The sequence below is a fragment of the Panthera uncia genome, chromosome E1 (assembly GCF_023721935.1).
Source record: "Panthera uncia isolate 11264 chromosome E1, Puncia_PCG_1.0, whole genome shotgun sequence".
Taxonomy (NCBI): domain Eukaryota; kingdom Metazoa; phylum Chordata; class Mammalia; order Carnivora; family Felidae; genus Panthera; species Panthera uncia.
This window is the reverse complement of record NC_064814.1, coordinates 25188968-25212669: the sequence shown is the minus strand read 5'-3', so window position 1 is coordinate 25212669 and position 23702 is coordinate 25188968. Positions and strand designations below refer to the sequence as shown.

Sequence of the window (23702 nt, the reverse complement as noted above, 5' to 3'; positions counted from 1 at the left end):
GGAGGGACCATTCGCCCAGCTGAGGCTCCTCCGTCTTGCTGCCACCAAGGGGCTCGTGCCTGACAGTGGCACCCGCAGACACTGTGCAGCGCCTTTCCTCCCGGCTCTCAGCGGCCAGCTTCCTTTCCCCGGAGGAGATGAGCCGGCTAGATGGAGGTCATCCTCTAGTGACCACATTTTTCGATTAGCCTATTTACCTTATGCAACCGAGCCTCTCCTTTGGGCTGCCGGCACCTGTCAGGGCCTCCATGAGCTCAGAAACAGACTCCCAAGGCAGGAGAGGAAGTAACAGCCTCCCACCTTCAGATCTTTAGCTGAGCGTGATACCGAATGAATCTGCGTTTCTGTTGGGTTAGGGCAGCTAGAACCTCACAAAGCAGACGTCATGCCAAATTGGCCTAATAAATCAGGGAGCATAGCAGAGACCTTTTCTTAGCACCAAGGAGAGGCAGAATAATTTGGGCATTTGGGCTTTCATACTCGCTTTATCACAAGGATGGAAGTCTTCTTCTCTACACTCATAAACATCCTGGGCAGAAACAGGCTGCCAAAAAAAATGTGATTAACCTTTAACAAATGGTCCTGCAGCACAGGCTGACCCGATACATACAGGAAAACCAGATCAAAGGAGCCATCTCCGCACCTACTGCAAACCATTTAGGGAAGAAAGACAAACTATCCCCTACAACCCGTCACATCATACCAAGCAGAAAGGTCGAGGAAACGAGAGGGTCAGACACCAGAAAACTCAGTAAGGTAACAAAGAGAAGAGATCCGTTCCAAATTTCCAAATACGCCTTGTGCCAGGTGGACTCTGACCCACAGGAAATGAGCACTCTGTCGGTTTGCTCAAAACCAAATTTAATTCGGCCCCTCATCTTGCTTATTGGCCCGAGACTGTCAGGGCCAGGGGCGCCTCTGGGCTGTTCTGTGCTCTCACGTGCAGCTTTGGCCACATTGAGGAAGACGAATGGCTCTGAGGCCTCGCTGGTTACGAGACCTGTCTGGAATAGACTTGTTTTTTTGTTTTTTTTTTTTTCAGTTTATTTATTGGCAGATGAAGAGAGTGAGTGGGGAGGGGCAGGGAGACAGGGAGAGACAGAATCCCAAGCAGGCTCCGCGCCGTTGCCACAAAGCTTGATGCGGGGTTTGAACTCACAAACCAGGAGATGACGGCCTGAGTGGAGATCAAGAGTCAGACAATTAACCGACTGAGCCACCCAGGCGCCCCTGGCATAGACTACTAAAGGAGCAGGGGAGTAAAAGGCACCACGCACATCCCAGCCCCTAGAGAAGCAGGCTTGGAGGTCTGAGGGATGGCATGAGGGAGGCGTTCACAGCAGCCTTCCCAAGAGGCCTCGGGTCCGATTTCAGGGGCTTTATTTCTCGCCTTTTCACAGTATCTGCACAGCAGAGCAGGAAGTATTGGCAATTACCCAGTGACTTTTGGCTGTAAAGACAATATTTCTAGCCAAAAGCTCTGGAGACTGAAGTTTTCAGATAATCCCAGCCATGTAGATGTACATAAAGTCTGCCTCCACCTCTCTCCTTCCCTCCCTGCCCCCTGCAAAGGCCCTAACCCCCAAACCTTATGAACAGGCAGAGAAAGGCTGCATCGGGGTATACGTATCGTTGACCATGTCGCTTTATTTCATCAGTGCTCCATTTTTAATGGATTCAGGCCAGCACCCCAGAGTACAGGACTCAGTTCCTAAGGACACCCTGACCCGGCAGTCTGCTGTTCCAGGAGGAAAAAGCTTTACTTTAAAAAAAAAAAAAAAAATCCTTCTGAGTAGAAAATACAAAAAATCAGACAGAGTGGAGAGGTCATTCCATGAAATGACTGAAAACAGCACAGCGTGGCAAGAACACTAGGTTGGGAATCAGGAGACCCCGGGCACCAGTCTGGGCTCTGCCTCAAACTAGCTGTGGCCTCGGGCCCGTAGTTCACCTCTTGGGCCCCACTTCCTCATCTAAAGCATTTAGCACAATTATTCTGTGAGGCACTTTGCAGGGCAAGAATCTAGCAAATGCCTCCAGTGTTTGCCATCGAGTCCATCCTGCAGACGTGCTTGGTGTCTTTTTTTCTCCTGATGAAAACCAGCAATGGCCAGGAGCAAGTCCCAGGAATATATTTTAGACAAGTCCAGCGTCTCTGGCCATCCCGTAGAAGATGCCTCTGGCTGCGATGAGGTTGGCTGGAGAATCAAGTTCAGCTACTGTCCCTCTGTCCAGGACAAGGACGCTAGCCAAAGAAAAGAAGTGGTGAGGTCTCCATCAGTTTCGACCTGGCCCTTACCATCCAACTCTGCCCTTCTGGGTCCTGCTCAGGCCCTGCGGGGACATGCCAACCCTCCTGCTTCAGGAGACCCACCCAACACAGCCACTAGGCCACATGTGCACGCTCGCAAGGCTGGTTATTTTAGCCGTTCCGTTTGCTCTCCTAGCAGATGAGACCGTTTCTGGGATCAAACACAAGGTTCCTATTCATCTCTGCTCTTCGGGCCTCTGAAAACCTTCCCTAATGAGCCCTTCCCTCAACCAGGGTCACAGGACTGTGCGCAGGGAGCCACAGGCCTGTGCGCTGGGCCCTGTGCGCTCCTACCTGCTTTGTGCCAACTCACAAAGGCACACGGCAGGAAACTGGGCTGCACGGAGGCCTGACACTGGAATCTGGGACTTTGGCTGCATATCTGGTTGCTGCTGATGGATGGATACACACACACACACACACACACACACACACACACAGAGTCAGGTCTGGGCCTGGGATTAGAATCCCCTGCCAATCAAGCACGGGGTGCACCTGGTGCAGGGCTAACAGCCTGACTCCCAGGGTGAGGCAGGAGCGGAAAGGGCTCCCCTGAGCCCGGCGAGATGCTCCTGGATGGGAAGGGATGGGCCTCACTCTGTTCCCTTACCTACAGGGCTCCCGGAAACACGTCCTGGGAAGGAGTGTGTGCACATCTCTGCCTGGTCACTGCCCAAATGAGCCCGGGAGATGCCCCTCCTCCCTTCAGTGGTTTCTCACTGTTCCCTAGGGTAACGACTGCTTCCCCAGGGTCCTCAAAGTGCAGGATGGTGGGGCCTGTCCCTCTCTCCTCCTCATCTTGCCTCCACTGCCCCCTTCCCCTCTGCGCTCCTGCCTCATGTGCCCTCCTACCTTTGCCTGAAATTTGTATCCGTACCCCATCTCCTCGCCCACTCGCCAACTCTTACTCATCCTGTAGGGCCTGGCTGGTGCTTCCTTTCCTTAGGAAAGATAGTGTCCTGGCTGCCCTGTGTGGATTGGCTTTCTCTTCCCTACATACACATACCCCTGCTTCCTTCCCGCAGGCTCTCCTTACACGTTTGATAGCAGGAGTATTTGATTAATTTCTGCCAGTCCCACTAGAATGAATGAACTCCCAACCTCCAAGGTTGGTTTGAGCCTTCTGCCCTCAGGGTTACCGGTGACCGCCGTCTTCAGTTAGGCCTGAGACCAGATCCTCTCAGCCCATCCCTGTTCCTTGTCTGGACCCAAGGCCTGGCACCTCTGTCTGCCCTCTCTTCTCTCAGTGGGGGCCTGGATAGGGGTGGGGTAGGGATGGAACAGACAGACGGTAGCGTTGGGCATTCTCGGCTTGGTTCCCCAGCCCCTGGGGGCTGTGTGGGGACACTTCTGAGGCAGGGACAAGGTCTGCCCATTGCCCTATCCATGGCATCCTCCCTACCTCCCCGTGCCTGGAGATGTTTATTTTGTGAATAAAGCCTTATTGATGTACTCCCGCCACACTCCTTCGACACAGATTTATCTCAGCTTCCTCCTCTTCCTCCTTCTGAGCTCCCACATCTCCAAGGGGGCCAGTCTGCCAGGCCAGTGCCACGTCACTTCCGTGAGGCTCCTGATCCCCCTGCCCCTGACCTTGTCCTCCAGCATCACACCTTAACGTTGGACACAGTGAGGGAATAGGTCCCAGATTTTTCTTTTGGCTGAGTGGCTGCCTCCCCAGGGAAGGCATGAGATTCCCCAGGGCAAGGCCCTTGCCCTAATCCTTAGAGGAGGTTATGGTAAGAGGCTGGGGGAGAAGCTAACACTTTCCAGGGTCGCCTGCATTTGAAACGCTTCATTTCGTTGACTCCTTACAACAACCCCAAGAGAGAGGTTCTGCACCTTGCCCAAGGTCACACAGCAGTCAGCAGCTGCTAGGGCTGGGGCTCAGCCCTCCGCTCTCTCACCACAGGGTGTCTGCTCCTGAGGGTCCAGGCTGTCAGGGTCCAGCCCTCTGAGGCAGGGACTCTAGCATCATACACTTCTCTTAGCGGCTTCCCCACCTGTACACCCAGCTCGGATTGTGGGAGCGACGTACAAACAAAGGGATGGCCACGCGGGCCCTCTAAAGATGCAGGGTGCTCAGGGAGTGAGGGTTTTGTCATGAAGGACCCGGTTCCAGCTCATAGCATTAACAGAGGGCGGCAGGGAGGCAGCGTGGGCACAATTCACGATGCCTAGGGAGCCCCAGTGTGCCCCTTCCCTACACGTTGGTGACCTCAAAGTGTCCCGTATGTCTCAGAAAACATCACTGTGCCCACCGTGGGTAGATGACTCCACTCTGTCCTGCCCCTTATCTATAACTTGGGAAGCCCTGCTCTGTCCCTCATGCCCTAGACAATCCCACGAGCTCTCCCATGTCCAGGTAATCTGCATGCCCCTTCCTGGTGACCTAGATAACCCCACCAGGTTCCCCCCACTGCCCCCCCGCGCTGGGTTCTGGCGCCCCACCTCGTACAGTCTATGATGGTGTCGAGCCGGTGTGGGATGGTCAGTACCGTGCAGTTCTCAAAATGGGTGCGGATGGTAGCCCGGATGAGGTCGTCAGTCTCCAGGTCCATGGCAGCCTGGCCTCGTCTAAAACCAGGATGCGGTTGGGGTGCCTGGGTGGCTCAGTCGGTTAAGCGGCCAACTTCCGCTCAGGTCATGATCTCGTGGTCCGTGAGTTCGAGCCCCGCGTCGGGCTCTGGGCTGATGGCTCAGAGCCTGGAGCCTGTTTCGGATTCTGTGTCTCCCTCTCTCTGACCCTCCCCCGTTCATGCTCTGTCTCTGTCTCAAAAATAAATAGACGAAAAAAAAAATTTTTAAACCAGGATGCGGCTCCTGCAGAGCATGGCTCGGGCCAGGCACACGAGCTGGCGCTGGGAACAGGCAAGGCAGGCATCTCGAGCTGGGTGCCCCCACCTGCCCCCAGGCAGGACTCCCTGAACTCCTTCTGTCTGCATTCCTTCCCAAAGGCCCAGGACTGGCTTTCTGTCTAATTTCTCCCATTTCTGCCTCAGCCCAGTCCTCCTGGAACACCGAGTCATGGAGATCTGGGTCCCACAGGGCTGATGAGGGGTCTGGGGTAGAGCAGTGCTCAACAACACTGTGAAATCCCGGTCTGTCTCTGGCACCCCTGGCTTCCTCCTTCTGTGTCTTTTTCCCTGTCCTCGCTCCTCAGCTAGTGCCATGATGCTTCTCTGCTTCTATCCGTCATTTACACTCTAGAAAGAACACACCTAAATGGCTCTTCCCGGATATTTGCACGCATTGTCATCTTGTCGAGCCTAATGTCACACAATTCAGACAGTCATCTCCCAGCCCCATGGGGGAATACAGGCCAGGGCTCTGTTGTGAGGACAAGAAGGGTCAGGGACACGGGGACTCCCGAGTCTGGTCACTGGGGAGGTGGAGGAGAGGTGGGGCGCATACCTTCAACCTCTTGCCTTGGAAGCCAGAGCTAGTGAACAAAGCGAGGCTGTGTTCCCAACCACAGAGGCTGCTATAACCCCACACCCAAGGACAAATACCTCAGCCTTTCCCAAAGGGGTGAGTCACCGCAGCCCAAGTGAAGGCCAGGCTCTCTCGCTGGCCCATTCCCGCAGCTAATGAAGGTTCTGGCATCAGAGTGAGCCTCCAGCTAGAACTCAGGGCTGATTTATGGTAGGACTGGCACAGGATGCAAGTTCTCCTTATTAAAGCGGCTACAAGCTCAATGAGGGGTGGGGGGGGGAGCCGACCTGTCTCAGACCCTGGCAGACGGGGGGGATGGAGGGGAAGCTCCAGGAGAGGTGCTGACAGCAAGCAGAGGTAGGAAAATGGAGCAAAGCCAGCTCTGGGTGCAGGGTCTGGAAGCTTGTGCTTATCCACCAGCCACCCCAACACGGCTGCGTAAATGAAATCCCGTTGAAGGGCATATTCAATCTCCCGGGACTAGCAGGGGAAGTGGGGGGCGGGGGGCAGGGCCATCCCACGCATGGCTGTGACACAGCGATGAAGGGTTTGGGGCAAAAGCCCTGGCTTCCCTGAGTCCCTGCCCCCCCCCCCCTTCTTGCTAGCTGCGAAGCTTTGGGCAATCATTTTATGCATTGGAGCCTCATTCCTGGCCCACAGGACTGCAGTAAAGATTAAACAAGATAGCGGATGCCAACGTTCTTTGAACGCTATTAAGTGCTGAGCAAATGTAAAGGTTTTTGTTTTTGTTTTTGAGGTCTGGAGAGAGTCCATGGGTGTGGACCCAGCAGACTAATACGAAGAAGAATAAAATAGCTAAATATCTCAGGAGTGTATCCAGGCTAAGTGCTTTCTGTTTCATCCCAATGACCTCAAGACTGCTCTGTCCAAATGATAGCCACTGGCCACGTGTGGCTATGGAGCACTTGAAATGCGGCTGGTCTAAATTGGGATGTACCGTAAAGGTAAAAGTCCACACGGGGAGGGGGTTCAAACTTAGTATGAAAAAAATGTAAAATATCCCTAATAATTTTTATATCAATTACTTGTTGAAATGGCAACATTTTAGATAGACTGGGATAAATGAAGTACACTTTTCGAATGTATTCCATCTATTTCTTTTCTTTTCTACCTGCTCCTTTTTCTTTTTTTAATGTGGCTACTGGAAAAAAATTTAATTACACATATGTGGCTCACATTATATTTTTTAGTGGGCGGCACGGTGCAAAAAGGTATGGGACTGCTATTATCCCCATTTTAGAGGGAAGGAAGAGGTACAACAGAGAGGTTAAGCAACTTGCCCCCAAATCACACAGCTAACACAGGTGTGGGAATCAATCGCAAGCCTTTAGACTTAGTAAGAAGTGACTCCCGGCCCTCCCTGCTGCACAGCCCGGGGGCTGTGGATACAACACTGGGGTGGTAAGAAAGCAAAGAAGGGCTTGGAGAGCTCACTTCGCTCACTCGGAAACTTCAGAAGGACTTGCAGAGCCATCTTGGGAAATATCTGTGAGCTACCTAATGCACTGTAGGTTTTGCTCTTACCTGATCCAAGGGCTCAGTACAGACCCCCACCCCAGGCCAAGCACAGCATTGACAACCTCGCAGGACAGGACTGACTATGGTTTTGGAATCTCCCGGTTCCAATCCCAGGCATGCCTTCACCCAGCTAGGTGACTTTGGCTCCGCCTCAGTTTTCTCATCTGCAAAGGGGGACCATCACCACCTCGGGAGCTTGTGGGAGGCGTCAGTGAGATCCCACAGAATATGTTCAATACGAAACAACAGCCCCGCCCCCCTCCCTCGAGCGCCCCCAGACTGAGACGGGAGTGGGGAGGGGGCTGTGGCCTGGACTCTGTGTCATTTGATACGAAGTCTTCTACCCCTCGGGTTGCTGTTTCTGACCCACCCAACCCCAGCTGTTACCTGAGATTCTCCCCTCCCTCGGAGCACTGGAAGTCCAGGCCCTCCGGCTGTGAGCTCACAAAGGTGTGCAGGTGGGAAAGCTCCAAGGCTCGCCATAGATCTGCCTCCGAGTAATACCCAAAGGGGTCCAGGTTCATACGTAGGGACACGGAGAACAGGATGGGGTCCTGGCGACACAACAAGGTCTCGGAAGAGGGCCGTTCAGGCCCCCTCAGGAGCCATGGGTCCCAGGGCCAGAGAAAAAGAAAGGAATTTGGGGCAGCGTTTCCTATTCTGTCCCCAGCCCTCCAGGAGGGAGGCAAAGGGCAGATAAATGCCTGTGGGGAAGCGATAAACCCCAGCTTTGCCAGTCAAAGTTGTCCACCAAAGCAGACAGAGGAACCGCTAATCTGACTCCAAAATGTCCAGTCAGCAGAAAAAAACACCCCAGAGGAGCTAGAAAAAGTGAAATGCAATTCCGAGTGGGGAAACAGGCAGACCAGGACAGAGCGTCTCAGGGGGATGGGGTACTTGAAGGGTCCTGTGATCCTGGTCTCAACTGGTAGCCCAGGTGGCCGGAGGGCAGTGTCTGATGGGGCCAGGATAGTCTGACCCCTTTCAGATCCATGACAGGTGGCTGCTCTGTGGCTCTGCTCCTGCTGTCAGGCTCTCCAGCCTCTCAGACGGAGGTCCGGGGCCTGGACCTCAAGCTACAAAGCAGGGTGGGGCCCGCCCCCCCAACCCCCAGGGCTGCTCAGTGCGGCCAGTCCATGGCAGGCTTGTACCTGGGGGATGACGGTCAGCTGAGGACGCAGGTCGTGGAGTCCCACATCTGCCACGTTGAGGCCGTCGATGCGGATTTCACCTTCCGCGGCCTCCAGGATGTGGAACGGGCAGAGGGTCATGGACGATTTGCCGGCCCCGGTGCGGCTCACGATCCCCACCTGGAGGGAGTGAGGGGGGCTTTCAAGGGGCGGGAGGAGTCAGCGGGCATCTCCAGGGCCGCCGGACTTCTGGGCTGCGGCACCTGCTCTCCCAAAGGCTGTGGCCGTGTCCCCGGCACAAACCCACCCCTCGAGTACCTTCTCGCCACCGTGCACGCGCAGACTCAGGTTCCTCAGCACCAGCTCCAGGCCTGGCCGGTAGCGCACAGAGAAGTTCCAGAACTCCACTTTGCCCCGCAGGGGCCAGCCCGCGGGAGGACGGCCGCCCTCCACCACCCAGGGGGCCTGGCCCAGCGGGGAGGATGGGTCTGCGTCAGGGTGGCCCCTCTTCCGCAGCCGGGCCCTCTCCCACTCTCTCCTAGGAGCCTGAGCTCCTCTCCCTGCCTGCCCTAGCTCCCTGAGTGGCCACTCTGTGACAGCTACCGGGGTCACAAGTCACAAGGTACCGCACAATGGAGGGGCACACCATCAACAAATAAGCACATCTGCATTATGTAGCAAAGTGCCGAGTGCTGAGAAGTGCTTGGTGTTGTAGAAGTACAGAGTGGTCATGGAAGGCTTCCTGGAGGAGGTGATATTCAAATAAAGACCCAAAGCAGGGTGGGGGAGGTGACAAGCCAAGTAAATATCTGGCGTAAGGACATGCCAGGCAGAGGGCACAGAAAGCGTGAATACCTCCCCAGATGTGTTCTGGAGCCTAGTGACAAAGTGAGAGGTAGGAGACAGATAGTGGGTGGCCCCCTCATGAAGGGCTTTGCAAGCCATTTTAAGAACCATGGTTTTGTTTTTTTGTTTTTGTTTTTTTTTCACTCCAAGATGCAGAGCCATCAGGGGCCATGTGCAGAGCAATGGCACGATTTGATGTGTTTTTAAAGGATCCCTCTAGCTGCTATGAGGGGAAGGAGAGAGGATGATGGAAAACAGGGAAGCTAGTTAGGAGGTTCTTAAAATAAATTGGGCATAAGATGATGGTGGCTTTGAGACAGGACCAGCAACAACTTGGGAGGCTCAGTGCAAAATGCAAATGTGGGGTCTCTTGTTCGATAGTTATTAAGAATGTCCACGTGGTGACAGCACAGAGCATTAAAGCAGATGTAAGACCCTTCCTTCTAAGCGCGGGGACCCGTGTGACTCTGCAGGTCACGTAAAGCCACCCTGCTTCGAGACAGGAGAAGCCAGACTGTCACCGGTCAAAAAGCAAAGCAGCCAGTATAGACCATTCTCTCGAGGAGTTGTCAAAAGATTGGGCAACAGGGTTGGGGGCAAAGATTTTTAGGCTATGGAGACAGATCGTGTCTATGGACAGGGGGAAATGGGAACATTAGACATGAAGAGGGAGAATTTAAAGATCCCTGCCAGCAGAGGATTGAGGGGGGTGATAGGAGATGTCTGGGGAAGGCAGGGGGGAGGCCGGGGGGGCCACGGGGGCAAGAGAGGCCAGGCTGAGAGGAACAGGTGAGGTGGGGGCTCAAAGGAGACTGACAGGGCAAGAGCTTGGGTCACAGACGCTATGAGGGAGGGCCTTCCAAGAAGAAGGCAGGGGTCATTTTGTCTGAACGTCACTGAGAGATTGAATTAGATGAGAACAAGAAAGTGTCCCCTAGGTTTGGAACCAGGCGGGTCATTGGTGGAGTGACAGGGCCAGAGACCAGACCGCGGGAGGCAGATGTGTTACAGGGTGACGGGGTTCCCCACTTCCCCGTGTGTGCTTTAAAACGAGCTTCGTGGGGCGCCTGGGTGGCGCAGTCGGTTAAGCGTCCGACTTCAGCCAGGTCACGATCTCGCGGTCTGTGAGTTCGAGCCCCGCGTCAGGCTCTGGGCTGATGGCTCGGAGCCTGGAGCCTGTTTCCGATTCTGTGTCTCCCTCTCTCTCTGCCCGTCCCCCGTTCATGCTCTGTCTGTCTCTCTCTGTCCCAAAAATAAATAAAAAACGTTGAAAAAAAAAATTAAAAAAAAATAAATAAAACGAGCTTCGTGACAAAGGAGAGCAGAGAGACGGGGCCGTGAGATGTAAGGGGGAGGGGAGGTGGGTGTGTGTGTGCAGGACGGATGCTATGATAGCTCATGCTTGCCAGTGAATGGGAATCATCCAACAGAGGGAGCAGGCTGTAGGAAGCAGAGGGTGTAATGAGGGGGGTGAAGTCCTCAGGGGTAGACTTTGGTAGCAGGAGGGACACTTCCTGCTAAAAGAGGAAGGAAGAGGTGAAGGGACCACAGGCAGTTGGAAAGTCTGGAGGCGAGAAGGTTGAGGGAGTTCACATCTCCTACCCTATTTTTCTCACAGGCAAGTAAGTCACACAAGGTCCATGGCTGAGCCAAGGGGAGGAAATATGGGGGTTCGAGGAAAGAAGGTTCAAATGGCTCTTTCTGGAAGTGGGATCACATGCTTTTGGGGGAAGCAAAATAGAAATACCCAGCAGTGATGTGTGGTCACAAACTGGAAGTAAAATCAGTGATTTTCTCCAGCGATGTCTTAGCTGCTGAGTGTCAGTATGTAGAAGGTAGACAGAGGGGCTCGGCTGGGGAGGGGTTTTGTAGGCGAGGACCACTGACAGAAAGGAGGGCAAGGGAGTCGGGAGCATTGGCACCGGTGGAGCACAGAACCCAGGCTAGATGACCTGGGGGACAGAGGGACAAACGTAGGCCACAGGGTTGGGGGTCCTAACGACGACAAAGTTCTGGGACAGCAGAGGTTTGGGGCACATGAGCTGGGAGGACTGGGAAGGGTGGTTTAAAAGCTTGACTTGAGGGGCAACTGGGTGGCTCAGTCGGTTAAGCGTCCGGCTTCGGCTCAGGTCACGATCTCGCGGTCCGTGAGTTCGAGCCCCGCGTCGGGCTCTGTGCTGACAGCTCAGAGCCTGGAGCCTGTTTCGGATTCTGTGTCTCCCTCTCTCTCTGCCCCTCCCCCGTTCATGCTCTGTCTCTCTCTGTCTCAAAAATAAATAAACGTTAAAAAATTTTTTTTTTTTTTTTTTTTAAATAAAAGCTTGACTTGAGATCTCAGAGATGGTGCAGCTTCTGGGTGTGAGGAGGTCTGGGGTGTGACCACAGGAAGAAGTAAGTGGAGAAGAGTCTGCATCTCCCCGCCGCCATTAGGGGACAACTCCCTTTCCCCAATAAAGGCCATGCTGCCCCACCCCTGCTCCTTCCACCCGGCTAATCTCTGGCTGGAGTCATGACCCTCCTGAATACCCCAGCTGAATGACCTTCCTCTTGTCCGCCCTCTTTGGGTGCATCACTCCAGGGCTCTTATCAGAGCCCTGTCTTCCCTCTCCCACATCAGAATCTGCCTGAAGAGAGACCCACCATGATCAACTCTGGACCCTCTTCACCTCCTAGCATAGACCTCTGGCTGATGCTCTATAAGGGTTGAGTGGATGAATGAATGAATGAATGAATGAAGAATCCCCCAAATGAAGAGCTGGTCTTGGGATGTAGGGACGATGGGCCACCAAGCACCCTTCCCCAGCTATTCCAGAATCGCCCTGCCCAAGGCTCATCCTAGGACCCACCTCAGTCTCTATCTTGGAGTACTCCTTGACTCTCTCCACGGCCACGATGTTAGACTCCAAGTCTGACATCATTTGGATCATCCACATCAGACTAATTGTTATCTGGCCAAAGGGACTGGGTCATGGATACGGTGATCTCCCCTCCCCCCAATAGCTATGGGAGGAGTTCCGACTCCCTGATTATGCTCCTTGCCTCTACGCCCCAGGTGGGCCTGGGCAAGCCCATAGGTGTGCCACCTGGGGCTCTATCACAACTGTATCTCAGGCAGTGACCTTGCAGACTTAACCAAGGACTACCTAGCCCAGTGTTTCTCAAACTTTAATATGTATAAGAAAGGTTCCCCAGAGAATCTTGTTAAAACGTGGCTTATGATTCAGTAGGTCCGTGGTGGGACTTGAGATTTTGTATTTTTTTAAATTTTATTTTGAGACAGAGAGAGACAAAGAGAGAATCCCAAGCAGGCTCTGTGCTGTCAGCACAGAGCCCGTCATGGGCTTGATCTCCCAGTTCATGAGATCATGACCTGAGCTGAAACCAAGAGTCAGATGGTGATGTTGATGTAACCGGTCCCTGGACCACACTGCGTGCCAAGGAGTCTTGATAGGCATGCAGAATCCTGAGCCCCACCCTGGGCCTGCTGTATCAGAACCCACATTCCAGGTGATTCATAACACAGGAAAGCTTGAGAAGACTCATTTGCCTAGATTGCCCTTTGTTTACCAAAGCATTCAAGGCTTGAGCCCTCTGAGGCATTGAAAATGTGATCTAAGTCACAAAAATGCCATTTGCAGTCATTTAAGATTTTATTTTTTAAGTGATCTCTACACCCAATGTGGGGCTTGAACTCACGACCCCAAGATCAAGAGTCGCACGTTCCACCGACTGAGCCAGCCAGGCGCCCCACCATTTGTAGTTATTTAAGCCTTTGATAACACAGGCTGATGTCAGGTGACCAGCCCGCCCTCTACTCCAGGCTCCAGTCACCTTCTCTATGTACATTCTCTGCAGGCCTGTGAAATGAGGTATCTTCCAGCCCTCTGCTTCCCTGCCCCAGGACTGCTGTCAGGGTTGTTGACCTTCTAAATCTCATGCACAGGCAGGACAAGCTCTGTTTGTCCTTTGGCGCCAAGATAATTTCTCCAACGCCAACACCCAAGGTAGAGAATCTCCTCCAGGGTCTTACACATTTTGTTCCTTCCTCCACAAAGACCTGTTCACCCGGCATTACAATCCCCTGTTGGTTGAGAGTGTCTCTCCATGCCTGACTGTGGGCTCACGGTCCTGGTGAGCAGAACCCGTGGCTGGTCCCCATACTGGGCAGAGCAAAAGCTCGGGAGATGCTTGTGACACCTGTGTTGTCTCTGCCCCAGTTGTGGCCCCCGCCCCGGGACCCGGACCCCTGCGTACCTGTAGGGCGTAGGACACAGAAAGGCCCACCAGCCCCGGACTCGGGCTGTTTCTGCCAATCACAGCAGAGAGTGCAGCAAAGAACACAACACAGTTCCCCACGGACTCCGCGTGGACCCACAGCCACCTGTGGGAACAAGACAAGGAGGAAGTGGGGCAGGTACAGGAAGGGGGCAGTTTCCTGTGTAGGGGGGAGAGCCGGAACCCAGAACTCCAGGGTCTGTCCTGCAGAGACCCTGGTGGGAACTCTTGGAGGAATAGGGGGTGAGGGAAGAGGCTTGTGACCTGTTGGAGGCAACATAGGGGTAGGAGCTCCTCATGTTGGTGTCCACCTTAGCATCACTGATGGCCTTGAAGTCCTGGCTGCGGCCATAGGCCCGAATGACGCTGGTGCCAGTCACCGTCTCTGAAAAGTGGGAGTATATGGGCGAGCGGCTGATGGAGTCCAGCCTCTTCAGGTGCTTGGGGTCAGCACCGTAGGACCCCTGACTCAGTCCGGCATGCCTTCTGAACCCATGTGGGCCTTCTTCCGGCCAGCCCCCTTACCCATAAGACTTGGCTACCTTTCGCTACTTGATGTGGCTCCATGAACTCATTCCATCCTTTCCCTTTGGTCAGCTCTGCTCAATCTTCCAGGCCACTTCCTCCACGAAGCCCTTCCTGAATCCCTCTCAGCTCCTGACCCCCTAGCCCCCTGTAGGGGCCTGGATTGCAGTACAGACCTTGCGTGGCCTCCTAAATCAGTGAACGTGCCTGTCTCCACCAAGGGGGTCCCAGCAAGGTGCTCACACAGAATATCACAAGATTTGCAAAAATAAGATCATTTTGTATTCTTTTGCGTAAAGAGCTTTTCCCCGCCCCAACTCCAGTTTTCTAAAACTTCAGCCCCACAAAAACATGTTTCTGCCTCCAGTTTCCATCCTGTGGGCCCCAAGATGGCCAGGGCCTTACAGGATGGGTATCTGAGAGTCTCCTGTCCCTGCACAGAACACAGCCCAGATCGGGGACTCCCCACAAGGGCCTGAGCTTCCAGTCACCTTGTGGGTTACCTTCATCAACTGATTAAACTCATGGAAGGACAGGGGCTCAGAAACGCAAAGGACTTCTACAATCAGCTGTAACTGAATGTTACCAAATCATCTATGTTAAACACATATATGCACATATATGTTTAGATATGTCTAAAAGAAGGGAAGGATAATGTGTCTCGCACGGTTAACAATATATTATTTAAAAACAGGCAGCGGCGGGGCGGGGTGGGGGCGTCGCCTGAGTGGCTCAGCCTCGTAAGCATCCTATGCTTGATTTCAGCTCAGGTCTTGATCTCACGGTTCGTGAGTTCGAGCCCTGAATCGGGCTCCACCCTCCCTGACAGTGTGAGGCCTGCTTGGGATGCTCTCTCTCCCTCTCTCTCTGCCTCTCCCCTGCTCGCTCTCCCTGTCTCAAAACTTCGGAAGAAAAAATAGGCAGCAGGAAGGAGTTTCAGGGTCAGTCACAATTTACAAGGATTTCATTTTACCCTAACAACAACCCTATGAGGTAGGTTCCAGGATTCTATTTTACAGGCGAGGAAAATGAATTTCAAAGAAGTAAAGTAACCGACTACAGTCCCTAACCAAATCCAACTGCAAGGTCCCTGGGTCCCAACCCTGGTGGCCAGTCCATACGAGAGCCCCGCCCACACCAGCGCCCCGCCCACAGAGAGCCCCGCCCACACCACCGCCTCCGGAGAGCCACGCCCACACAAAAACCACGCCCCCTCTCTGGCTGCGGACCTGCAACGTGATGTACAGGACAGCCAGAGGCAGGGTGACCACAGTGAAGAGCGGCGTGCTGGCTATGGTGACCACGAAGGCGGAGATGGAGTTGTGGAAGGAATTCAGCGGCATGAGGATGGTGGGGGCCAGAACCTCATCGATGACCTAGATGTCCTTAGAGAAGCGGTTGAGGATCCGGCCTGAGGGCGTCGTATGGAAGAAGGACTGTGGCGAGCGCCTCTTGTGCAGCAGCACCCGGTGAAGCGAGCGTGCATCCTGGACACTCCCCACCATCAGCGTGATGGCTGACACCATCACCAGGAGCCCCGCTGGAGGAGCCGGAGGGGTGCTTATTCACTGGCCAGGTGGCGGGCATGCAGGGCAAGGTTAGGAGGTAGGGGGTGGCCACGGTGGCTGGCAGGCTCAGAGACAGAGCACTGCTGGGATGAGCTGGAGAGGCCCAGAGGCAGGTGGACTGCTAGGGTGGCTTAGGGAGGCACTGGGGCCAGGCAATGGCTGGGATGATGGAAGAAAACACAGAGTCAAGGGCATCGTTTGAGGCATCCAGCACCCCCGACGTGAGGAAAATACCTCCGGCTGTCTCTGCACGCTCACCTCGCAGAATTCCCAAGGCAGCATAGACACCCAGCCTCACGGAGGTATTATTCTGTTGGCCATCCACCATAGCCTCATCGCTCCAGGCACTGAGCCACACGCTGGCCCCGATGGCAGCCACACTATGACCCAGGTACAGAAGACAGATGGCCACTATGGTATAGAGCCCCATGCCCTTGGCGTAATCCCAGAACACACTCAGCTTCACCTGCAGGCCATGGCGGTCAAGGACAGAGGACTCTCGTGAGCCCCGCGACTGCTGGGGGCCTGCCCGCCCTCTCCAGACTTCCTTGTCCACCCTACTCACAGTGCCTATCTCCACCTTCTCCTCCTGGATCAGTGCCCCGCTCGCCTTCACCTCTGCTGCCTGCACTACCTTCTCTGTTGAACCTGGGCGTCTCTGGGGCACAGGCCGGCCCTGGCCCTCGCCTTCCGAGGACATGACACTCAGCTGTCTGTGAAGGCAGCTGGTCAGGCCCAGAGAGGCGATCTCCAACAAACCCACAGGACAGAGCCCCAGGGGGTTCAGGCTGTAGCCGGAGGCCCAGGTGTGGCCGTCAGGGAGAGAACGCCCACCTGTGCCCCACCTGGCCCCACCGGGCATAGGGAGGGCGCTGAGAGCTCTCAGGAGCTCACCTCAAAAACTGCCTCTGGACCTCATACATGACTGGCTCATGATCCGTCAGGCCTGTGTGATTGCTCAGCGTGTCCTCAATCAGCAGCACCTCCTCCTCGTCTGTGTCCTCCAAGGCTGCAGCAGGGTGGGAGAAAGGAGAAGCGGCTGGCTAGCTCGCCCTGCAAGCCACTAGTGCTCCCCGATCCCCACGCCAGAGAAGAGACCCGAGTGGACCAGCATGAGAGAACACGAGAAGCACGAGAGAACACGAAAGGGCAGCCAAGAACAAGAACGGAAGTAAACGATCAGTTTTGGGCTGGGGGAGGGGGAGGGTAAGGCAGCAAGAAAGACTTAGGTTAGATACGGAGAAAAACTTCCCTGCAGGGGCTATGGAGAAGGAGCCTCAAATATAAGGGTCGGGGGCTTGGGCTCTGGAGGCAGACTGGCTGAGCTTAAATGTCACTTCCTCCCTGCCTGACTTTAGGCAGGCAAGTAAAATGGGGATAATAATAGTACCCACTTGATCGTGTCATTGTGACTGGGAGGATTAAAGGGAAGATATGTGTGTCAAGTGCTTAGCAAGGGGCCCAGCACTTAGTAAATGTTCAAGTCATGTTAGCTGTCTATACAGCAGTAGGCAAGAAAACTCAGGAAAAGATCTGTGGGCCAGCCCAGGGTTTGGTGTTGGGGAGCCAGAACTGGACAACAAAGGGGGTGGGGGGTTTCTGGGCTCAGAGACTTCAAAACGCTCCACGAGGACAGGGAATTTTCCATTTGGCCACGGCCATCTCTCAGTGCCCAGAGTAGTGCTAGGACCTGGTAATTACTCAGTCCATCTTTGCTGGTAACTAACTGACTTCTCCAAGCACTTGCAGATTTATCAAATGACTTCTCTGTGAGATAGCCTTGACGTTCAGGCTGGGCCCGGGCCCTTATGCCCTTCAGACACAAGGGAAAAGTAAGGCTCTGAGGCCTGAGCTGCTGATAAGGTCACACAGGCAAGAGAAGGGAGAGGCACTCGACTACGTCCAGTTCGGTTTCCCTCTTGGTGACGTCTGATTGTCACGCAGATGGTCGAAGTTCCTCGGAACCTCCCTTGTGTGACACTGGGCCCATCCAGCGACAGACACCCCAAGACAGGGGAGATGCCGGGAGGGCACAGGAATGTGGAGGGTGAGGGACGGTTACCGGTCCTGCTGCCTTCCTTCAGGTTCTTCTCGGGCTTGTCAGGTGCGTAGTTGCAGAGGAAGTTGGCAAAGGAGCCGCTATGCTGCAGCAGGGCTGGGTAGGGGCCCGCCTCAGACACCTGCCCGTCAGCCAGCACTATGATGAAGTCCATCTGGGGCAGGAAGTTGATGCTGTGTGTCACCAGCACCCGTGTCTGGGGAGAAGACAGCAGGCCATCATTTCCACTGACCTCAGCACACACACCCCTGGCGTCGGCACAGGGGTGAAAGTCATCTCACATCCCTCACCCCAGGCTCACTGCAGCCGGCTCGGTGCCCCTGGGGTGTGTCCCCCCTCCCCGGGCTTCCCCTGCCACCCAACAGACGTTCCTGCTTCTCAGGCCTCCCATATCTCCAGGTCTCCTCCAAACCCCTTGGCCTCCCACTGCTTCTCTCCTAAGGCCCTAGATCTCTCCGGGCCTCCCCCACAACCTCCTGGAGGCCTCACCTTGCCTGCCAGCACGCCTTCGGGCCCTATGACTTGGTCAAAGAGATGCTTGGCCACATGGGAGTCCACAGCTGACAGTGGGTCATCCAACATAAAAAGGTCAGCTTCCCTGTAAACAGCTCGGCCCAGACTCACCCGCTGTCGCTGGCCCCCAGACAGGTTAATGCCCTGGACGGAGGAGAGAGGTGGGAGGTGTGTACTGGGGAGAAGAGAGTCAGACAGGCACAAGGGGACAAGGGCCCTGTCACCGTCATTCAACAAAGCAGACCTCTCAATTCTCATTTGATATGCCTGGTCTTGTCCCTGTGAAGCTCTGAGGCCATAGGAGAAGAGGTGGCGGCCCTCAAGCGTCCCCCCGGGGCAGGTGAGGATATCTGCTCCCTCTGCTTCACCACCCTGCCCAGCTGGTTTCCCTGGCTGCTGCCTGTATACTCTGAAAGGCTGGAAATCCCCCAGGAGGTCCTTCCTAGACCTTATAATCTGCCATCGCCCATACAGTTTGCAGATGGCTTTCATAACGGGGATCCCATTTGACCCTCATATCAGTCCTTTCAGGGAGGTGTCATCAGCCCCACCTTCTAGATGAAGAAATTAGAACCCAAGATGTTAATGACTTTGTCCAAGGTCCTGAACTCTCAAGAGCAGAAGCAAGAATGGAAACCCGGTTCCGGCCCCCAAATTCGTTAACCCTGGGATTGTCCAGGAGCCAGAGGAGAGGTAAGATCTCTCTTTAAACCCGTGATGTGGAAACCGAGGCACATAGCAGCAGGACTGGGCCCCGAAAGCAGACCCCAGAGGTGTGGTCTGCTTTCCCACCTCCAGCTTCCTTCATTCCCTCTGGAACAGGACCCAGCTTTTTCAGGTACCCTGAGAAATGGACCCAGAATGGGTTGGGGAGTGGCAAAAGTGGGATGGGAGCTCAGGATACAGGGAGAAGCAGGGAGTGGGCACACAGCTGAAGTGACTGAGGCATGTGAGCATGTCTGCATTCAACGAACCAGTCTTTTTTGAGTGCCTACTAAGTGCTGGGCGCTAAATTAGGTTTGTGTGTGCGCAAGGTTAGTGCGGCTCCAGGAGAGATGGGAAGGAGGGGTTGCATCATAGATGAGGAGGTCTCCTTTGGTTTCCTATAACCTCAGACTCCCATCCCCACTGCCCGGCTCAGGTCCTCATTGCTTCCCCCAGACCACCATGAGAGCCTCTCACTGGTTCCTGTGCCTTTGGGCCCCTCACACTGCAGTCAGGGCAGCTTTACAAAATGCAGGTCATGTCCCTACTTAAAACCCTCCATGGACAAGTTGAACATCAAGATAAGTGATGATGGTAGGGGATTATAATCCATTGAGTCAAATAAGAATTCTTGAGCTCGTATTGATATAAAGAAATTAATAAGTAAAAAAGAGGAAGGAGGGGAAAGCTCTTTTTAATTTTTTTATATATATATATTTTTTTTATTTGAGAGAGACAGACAGAGCATAGGCAGGGGAGGAACAGAGACAGAGGGGGACTCAGAATCTGAAGCAGGCTCCGGGCTCTGAGCTGTCAGCACAGAGCCCAACGCGGGGCTCGAACTCACAGGCAGCGAGATCGTGACCTGAGCCGAAGTCGGACGCCCAACTGGCTGAGCCACCCAGGCGCCCTGGGAAGGCTCTTTTTTAGACTAGAATGGCAGCTAATAACCGTAGGAGGAATGGGGTTAGGGAATCACCATTTGGCAAACATGACAGTAAACGCTGACTCAGGCAAGAATCATCAGTGAACGTTGTGAATGAAATCACCAATGAAAGACACGACCTCAATCAAGCGATCAAAGTTAGCATTGCCAATAAGGTACGAACTGACATGTGTCTCCTGCTATGATGCACCAGTAAGGACATAATATTACTTCTTTGACACTTCCCCCCCACCCCCCAACATACAATCTAACCCAATTGTGTTCAAATTGAGAGACATTCTACAAAATAGCTGGCCTGCAGTCTTCAAAACTGTCAAGGTCCTGAAAGACAAAGCCTGAGGAATTCTCCAGATTGACAGAGAATAAAGAAATGTGACAACTAACTATAGCTCGTGATCCTGGACTGGATCCTCGCCCAGGAAAGAAAACAGCTAAAAAAGACATGTACGGGGACAAATGAGAACATGTGAATACAGACAGTAAATTAAATAATAGTCTCGTGTCAATGTTAAGTTTCTTGATTTTGATAATTCAAGTATAGTTATGTTAGGGAATGTCTGTTTTGAGGGAATACATACCAAAATCGTCAGTGTGAAAAACCTCCTGAGCGGAAACTGTAAAACTCTTAGAAGAAAGCATAGGAGGAGAGTTTCATCAGGTTTGGCGATGATTTTTTTTGGATATGACACTAAAAGCACAGGCAGTAAAAGTAAAACAAGATATATCGGATCACATTAAAATTGAAAACTTTTGCGCATCAAAGGACACGATCCACGGAGTGAAAAGGCAACTTTCAGAAGAGAAGAAAATATTTGCGACTCATAAACCTGATAAGGGGTTAATATCCAGTCTACATAAGGAACTCCTGCACATCAACAACAGAAAGACAAACAACTGGATTAAAAATGAGCAAAGGACTTGGGGCAGATGCCTGGGTGGCTCAGTCAGTTAAGCGTCTGACTTCGGCTCAGGTCATGATCTCATGGTGCATGGGTTTGAGCCCCGCATCGGGCTCTGTGCCGACAGCTCAGAGCCTGGAGCCTGCTTGGGATTCTGTGTCTCCCTCTCTCTCTGCCCCTCCCTTGCTTTGTCTCTGTCTCTCTCTCAAAAAAATAAATAAACATTAAAAAAAAATTTTTTTTTAATGAGCAAAGGACTTGAATAGATAGTCCTCCAAAGAAAAATCTTCAAATGGCAAGAAACACAAGATGCTCAGCATCACTAATCACTAGGGAAACGCGAGTCCAAACCACAATGAAATACCATCTCGCAGCCATGAGAATGGCCGCTGTCAAAAACCAAACACCCGCTCCCCCCAAGAAAACGACAGCGTTGGCCAGGATGTGCGGAGGGTGAAATCCTCCTGCACGGTTAGTGGGAATATAAAATGGTGCAGCCGTGACAGAGAACGGCATGGCATTTGCTCAAAAAATAGAATTACCTCGTGACTTAGCAATCCCACTTCTGGGTACATACTCAGAAGAATCGGAAGTAGGGTCTCCAAAAGATATTTGCATGCCCGTGTTCAGAGTAGTAGCATTCACCATAGCTAACAGGTGGAAGCAATCCAAGTGTCCCCTGACAGGTGAATGGATAAGCAAAATGTGACCCATATGCATAATAAAATATTGACCTTAAAAAGGAAAGAGATTCTGACACAGGTAACAACATGAATGAACCTTGAGGATAGCATGCGAAGTGAAATAAGCCAGTCACACACACACACACACACACACACACACACACACACACAAAGCAGGTATCATGCTGTAGGATTCCATTTATATGATGTACCTGGAGTAGTCAACTTCCTAGGGACAGGAAGTAGAATGACAGTTGCCAGGGGCTGAGGGGAGCGGGGTGCATGGGGAATTGTTTACATGGGCACAGGGCAAGATGAAAAGAGTTTTGCACTTGGCTATCCAACAAGGTGAATATACTTACCGCGACTGACCTGTACCATTAAAAATGGCTAAGATGGTAAATTTTATGGTGTGTAAATTTGGCAAAAATTAAAAATAAATTAATTTTAAAAATTTCACTGGTGCCCCGTGGTTTTTAGGGTATAGGCCAAAACCTTCACTAAGGTTTTTAAGGTTCTGCCTTGCCCTGTACCCTCCCCACCTCTTCCAAACCTCTGCTCGCACCAAACTGCCCTGGAATGCCGGTCCCATCACTGTTCCTTGGCTCACACCTTCGAAGACTTTCCATCACTCTTGATAAAAGCCCACAAGGCCTTACATGACCTGGCTGCCTGGATACCTCAGTGGCTTCACCTACTCCTCACCCCAGCTCGCTCCACTCCAGCCGCACTGGACTCTATGTGGATCCTGACTGCTTCAACACAAAGGCCTCAGGGCCTTTGCACTTACTGCTCTCTCTGCCTCAAATGTCCCCAGATGGGGCTCCACACCCCCAGATATGGACTACTTCCTCACTTTGTTCTCAGTGAGGCTTTCCCAAGGCATCCTAACAATACAGCCCTGTACATATTCCTATATCCCTTTCCTGTTTCATTCTTTCCCCTTAACATTTATCTAATATATATTTTATAAATAATATTATATTATATTAATATAGGACTTAATATTAATTAAGTCCAAATTAATATAATATAATATAATATTAATATAATACAATAGTATATAATATTATATTAATATTATAATAAATAATATACATTTATCTTGCTTATCCTCTCTTTCCCCCACTAGAATATAAGTGATATAAAGGGCAGAGATTTTAGTCTGGTATTCGTTGCCATGTAAGACAGTCTGGCATGCAGTAGGTATGTAATAAAATCTGGTAATGAATGAATGGACGATGAGCTCTTTTTCCTCAGCTGTTAAGATTCAGCTCAAAAGTGACGCCCTTCCTTATGCAGCTCTGCCCACCCTCACTTCCCTCCTTGTCCCCTGCACCAGCTTCCGGCCTGGTCCCCAGCACATTCTACACCCCCTACCTGTTCATAAGTCAGCCTACCCCAGTCGTAGACCCGTTCCCCCATTGCCAAGCACAGAGCTGGGTGATTAACATGAATGTGGGAAGGAAGGAAGGAAGGAAGGAAGGAAGGAAGGAAGGAAGGGAGGATTGAATTCATTTATGGACCTGAGCTGGGCTAAGGTGGGCAGCTGTATGTGCTGACTCCCTAGAGGATGGGAGGGGACCCTGTACCTTCTCTCCAATCTCTGTCTGGTCCCCGGCAGGCAGCAACTCCAGGTCAGCTAGCAAGGCACAGGCTTCCAGAGCTTGGGGTCCAGGGCTCGGCCAAACAGTATGTCTTCCTGAAGAGTGCAATTCTGGATCCATGCCTGCTGGGGCACGTAGGCCACAGAGCCCTGGCCGGAGGAGAAGCTACCTCAGGGTGTACCCCAGGCCTGGCCAAGCGGCCCTTCCCGGGAGTTGTACCCTCTCTCACCTTCACACACACCGTGCCTTCCAGTTTCTCCATCTCTCCCAGCAGGGCAGACACCAGGGAGGACTTCCCACAGCCCACAGGCCCCACCACGGCCACCAGTGCCCCTTTCAGCACCTGGATGTCTAGACTGAGGGCAAGGAGTCCAGGAACCCAGTCAGAGGTAGGGATTGGGATTTCCTTCCCCAACCTCTCACCTAGAGACTCAAGCCCTCCTCCCTTTCAGATACCACCTTGACAAGTTGAGGCTCTTTCTGGTTTCCAAGCCAAAGATGGGAGTGGAAGGAGTTGGGGGTGGGGGGGGTGAGAGGAGGGGGGGGGGGGGGGGAGCCCGGGGGGGGGGGGCCAAGGTGGGAGGGCCGGGGGGGGGGGCGGGGGGGGGGGGGCAGGGAGGCCTAAGAAAGGAAAAAAAAGTGGGGGAGGCCCGGTGAGGGA

The 23702-nt window shown here is 53.1% G+C and overlaps 1 protein-coding gene across 1 annotated transcript in view; it reads right to left on the bottom strand.

Moving 5' to 3' along the window:
- Window positions 1-1637: 1637 nt before the first annotated feature.
- ABCC3 (ATP binding cassette subfamily C member 3) overlaps window positions 1638-23702 on the bottom strand; it is a 33330-nt gene continuing 11265 nt past the window's right edge. Inside the window, 18 exon segments of the mRNA XM_049635331.1 lie at window positions 1638-2245; window positions 4763-4888; window positions 5102-5182; window positions 7673-7839; window positions 8437-8595; window positions 8734-8880; window positions 12108-12209; window positions 13516-13642; window positions 13801-14000; window positions 15291-15601; window positions 15888-16095; window positions 16195-16342; window positions 16524-16638; window positions 17692-17884; window positions 18178-18345; window positions 23027-23100; window positions 23103-23190; window positions 23271-23464. Of these exon segments, the coding sequence (XP_049491288.1) occupies window positions 2137-2245; window positions 4763-4888; window positions 5102-5182; window positions 7673-7839; window positions 8437-8595; window positions 8734-8880; window positions 12108-12209; window positions 13516-13642; window positions 13801-14000; window positions 15291-15601; window positions 15888-16095; window positions 16195-16342; window positions 16524-16638; window positions 17692-17884; window positions 18178-18345; window positions 23027-23100; window positions 23103-23190; window positions 23271-23464 (2717 nt within the window). The 3' untranslated portion in view covers window positions 1638-2136.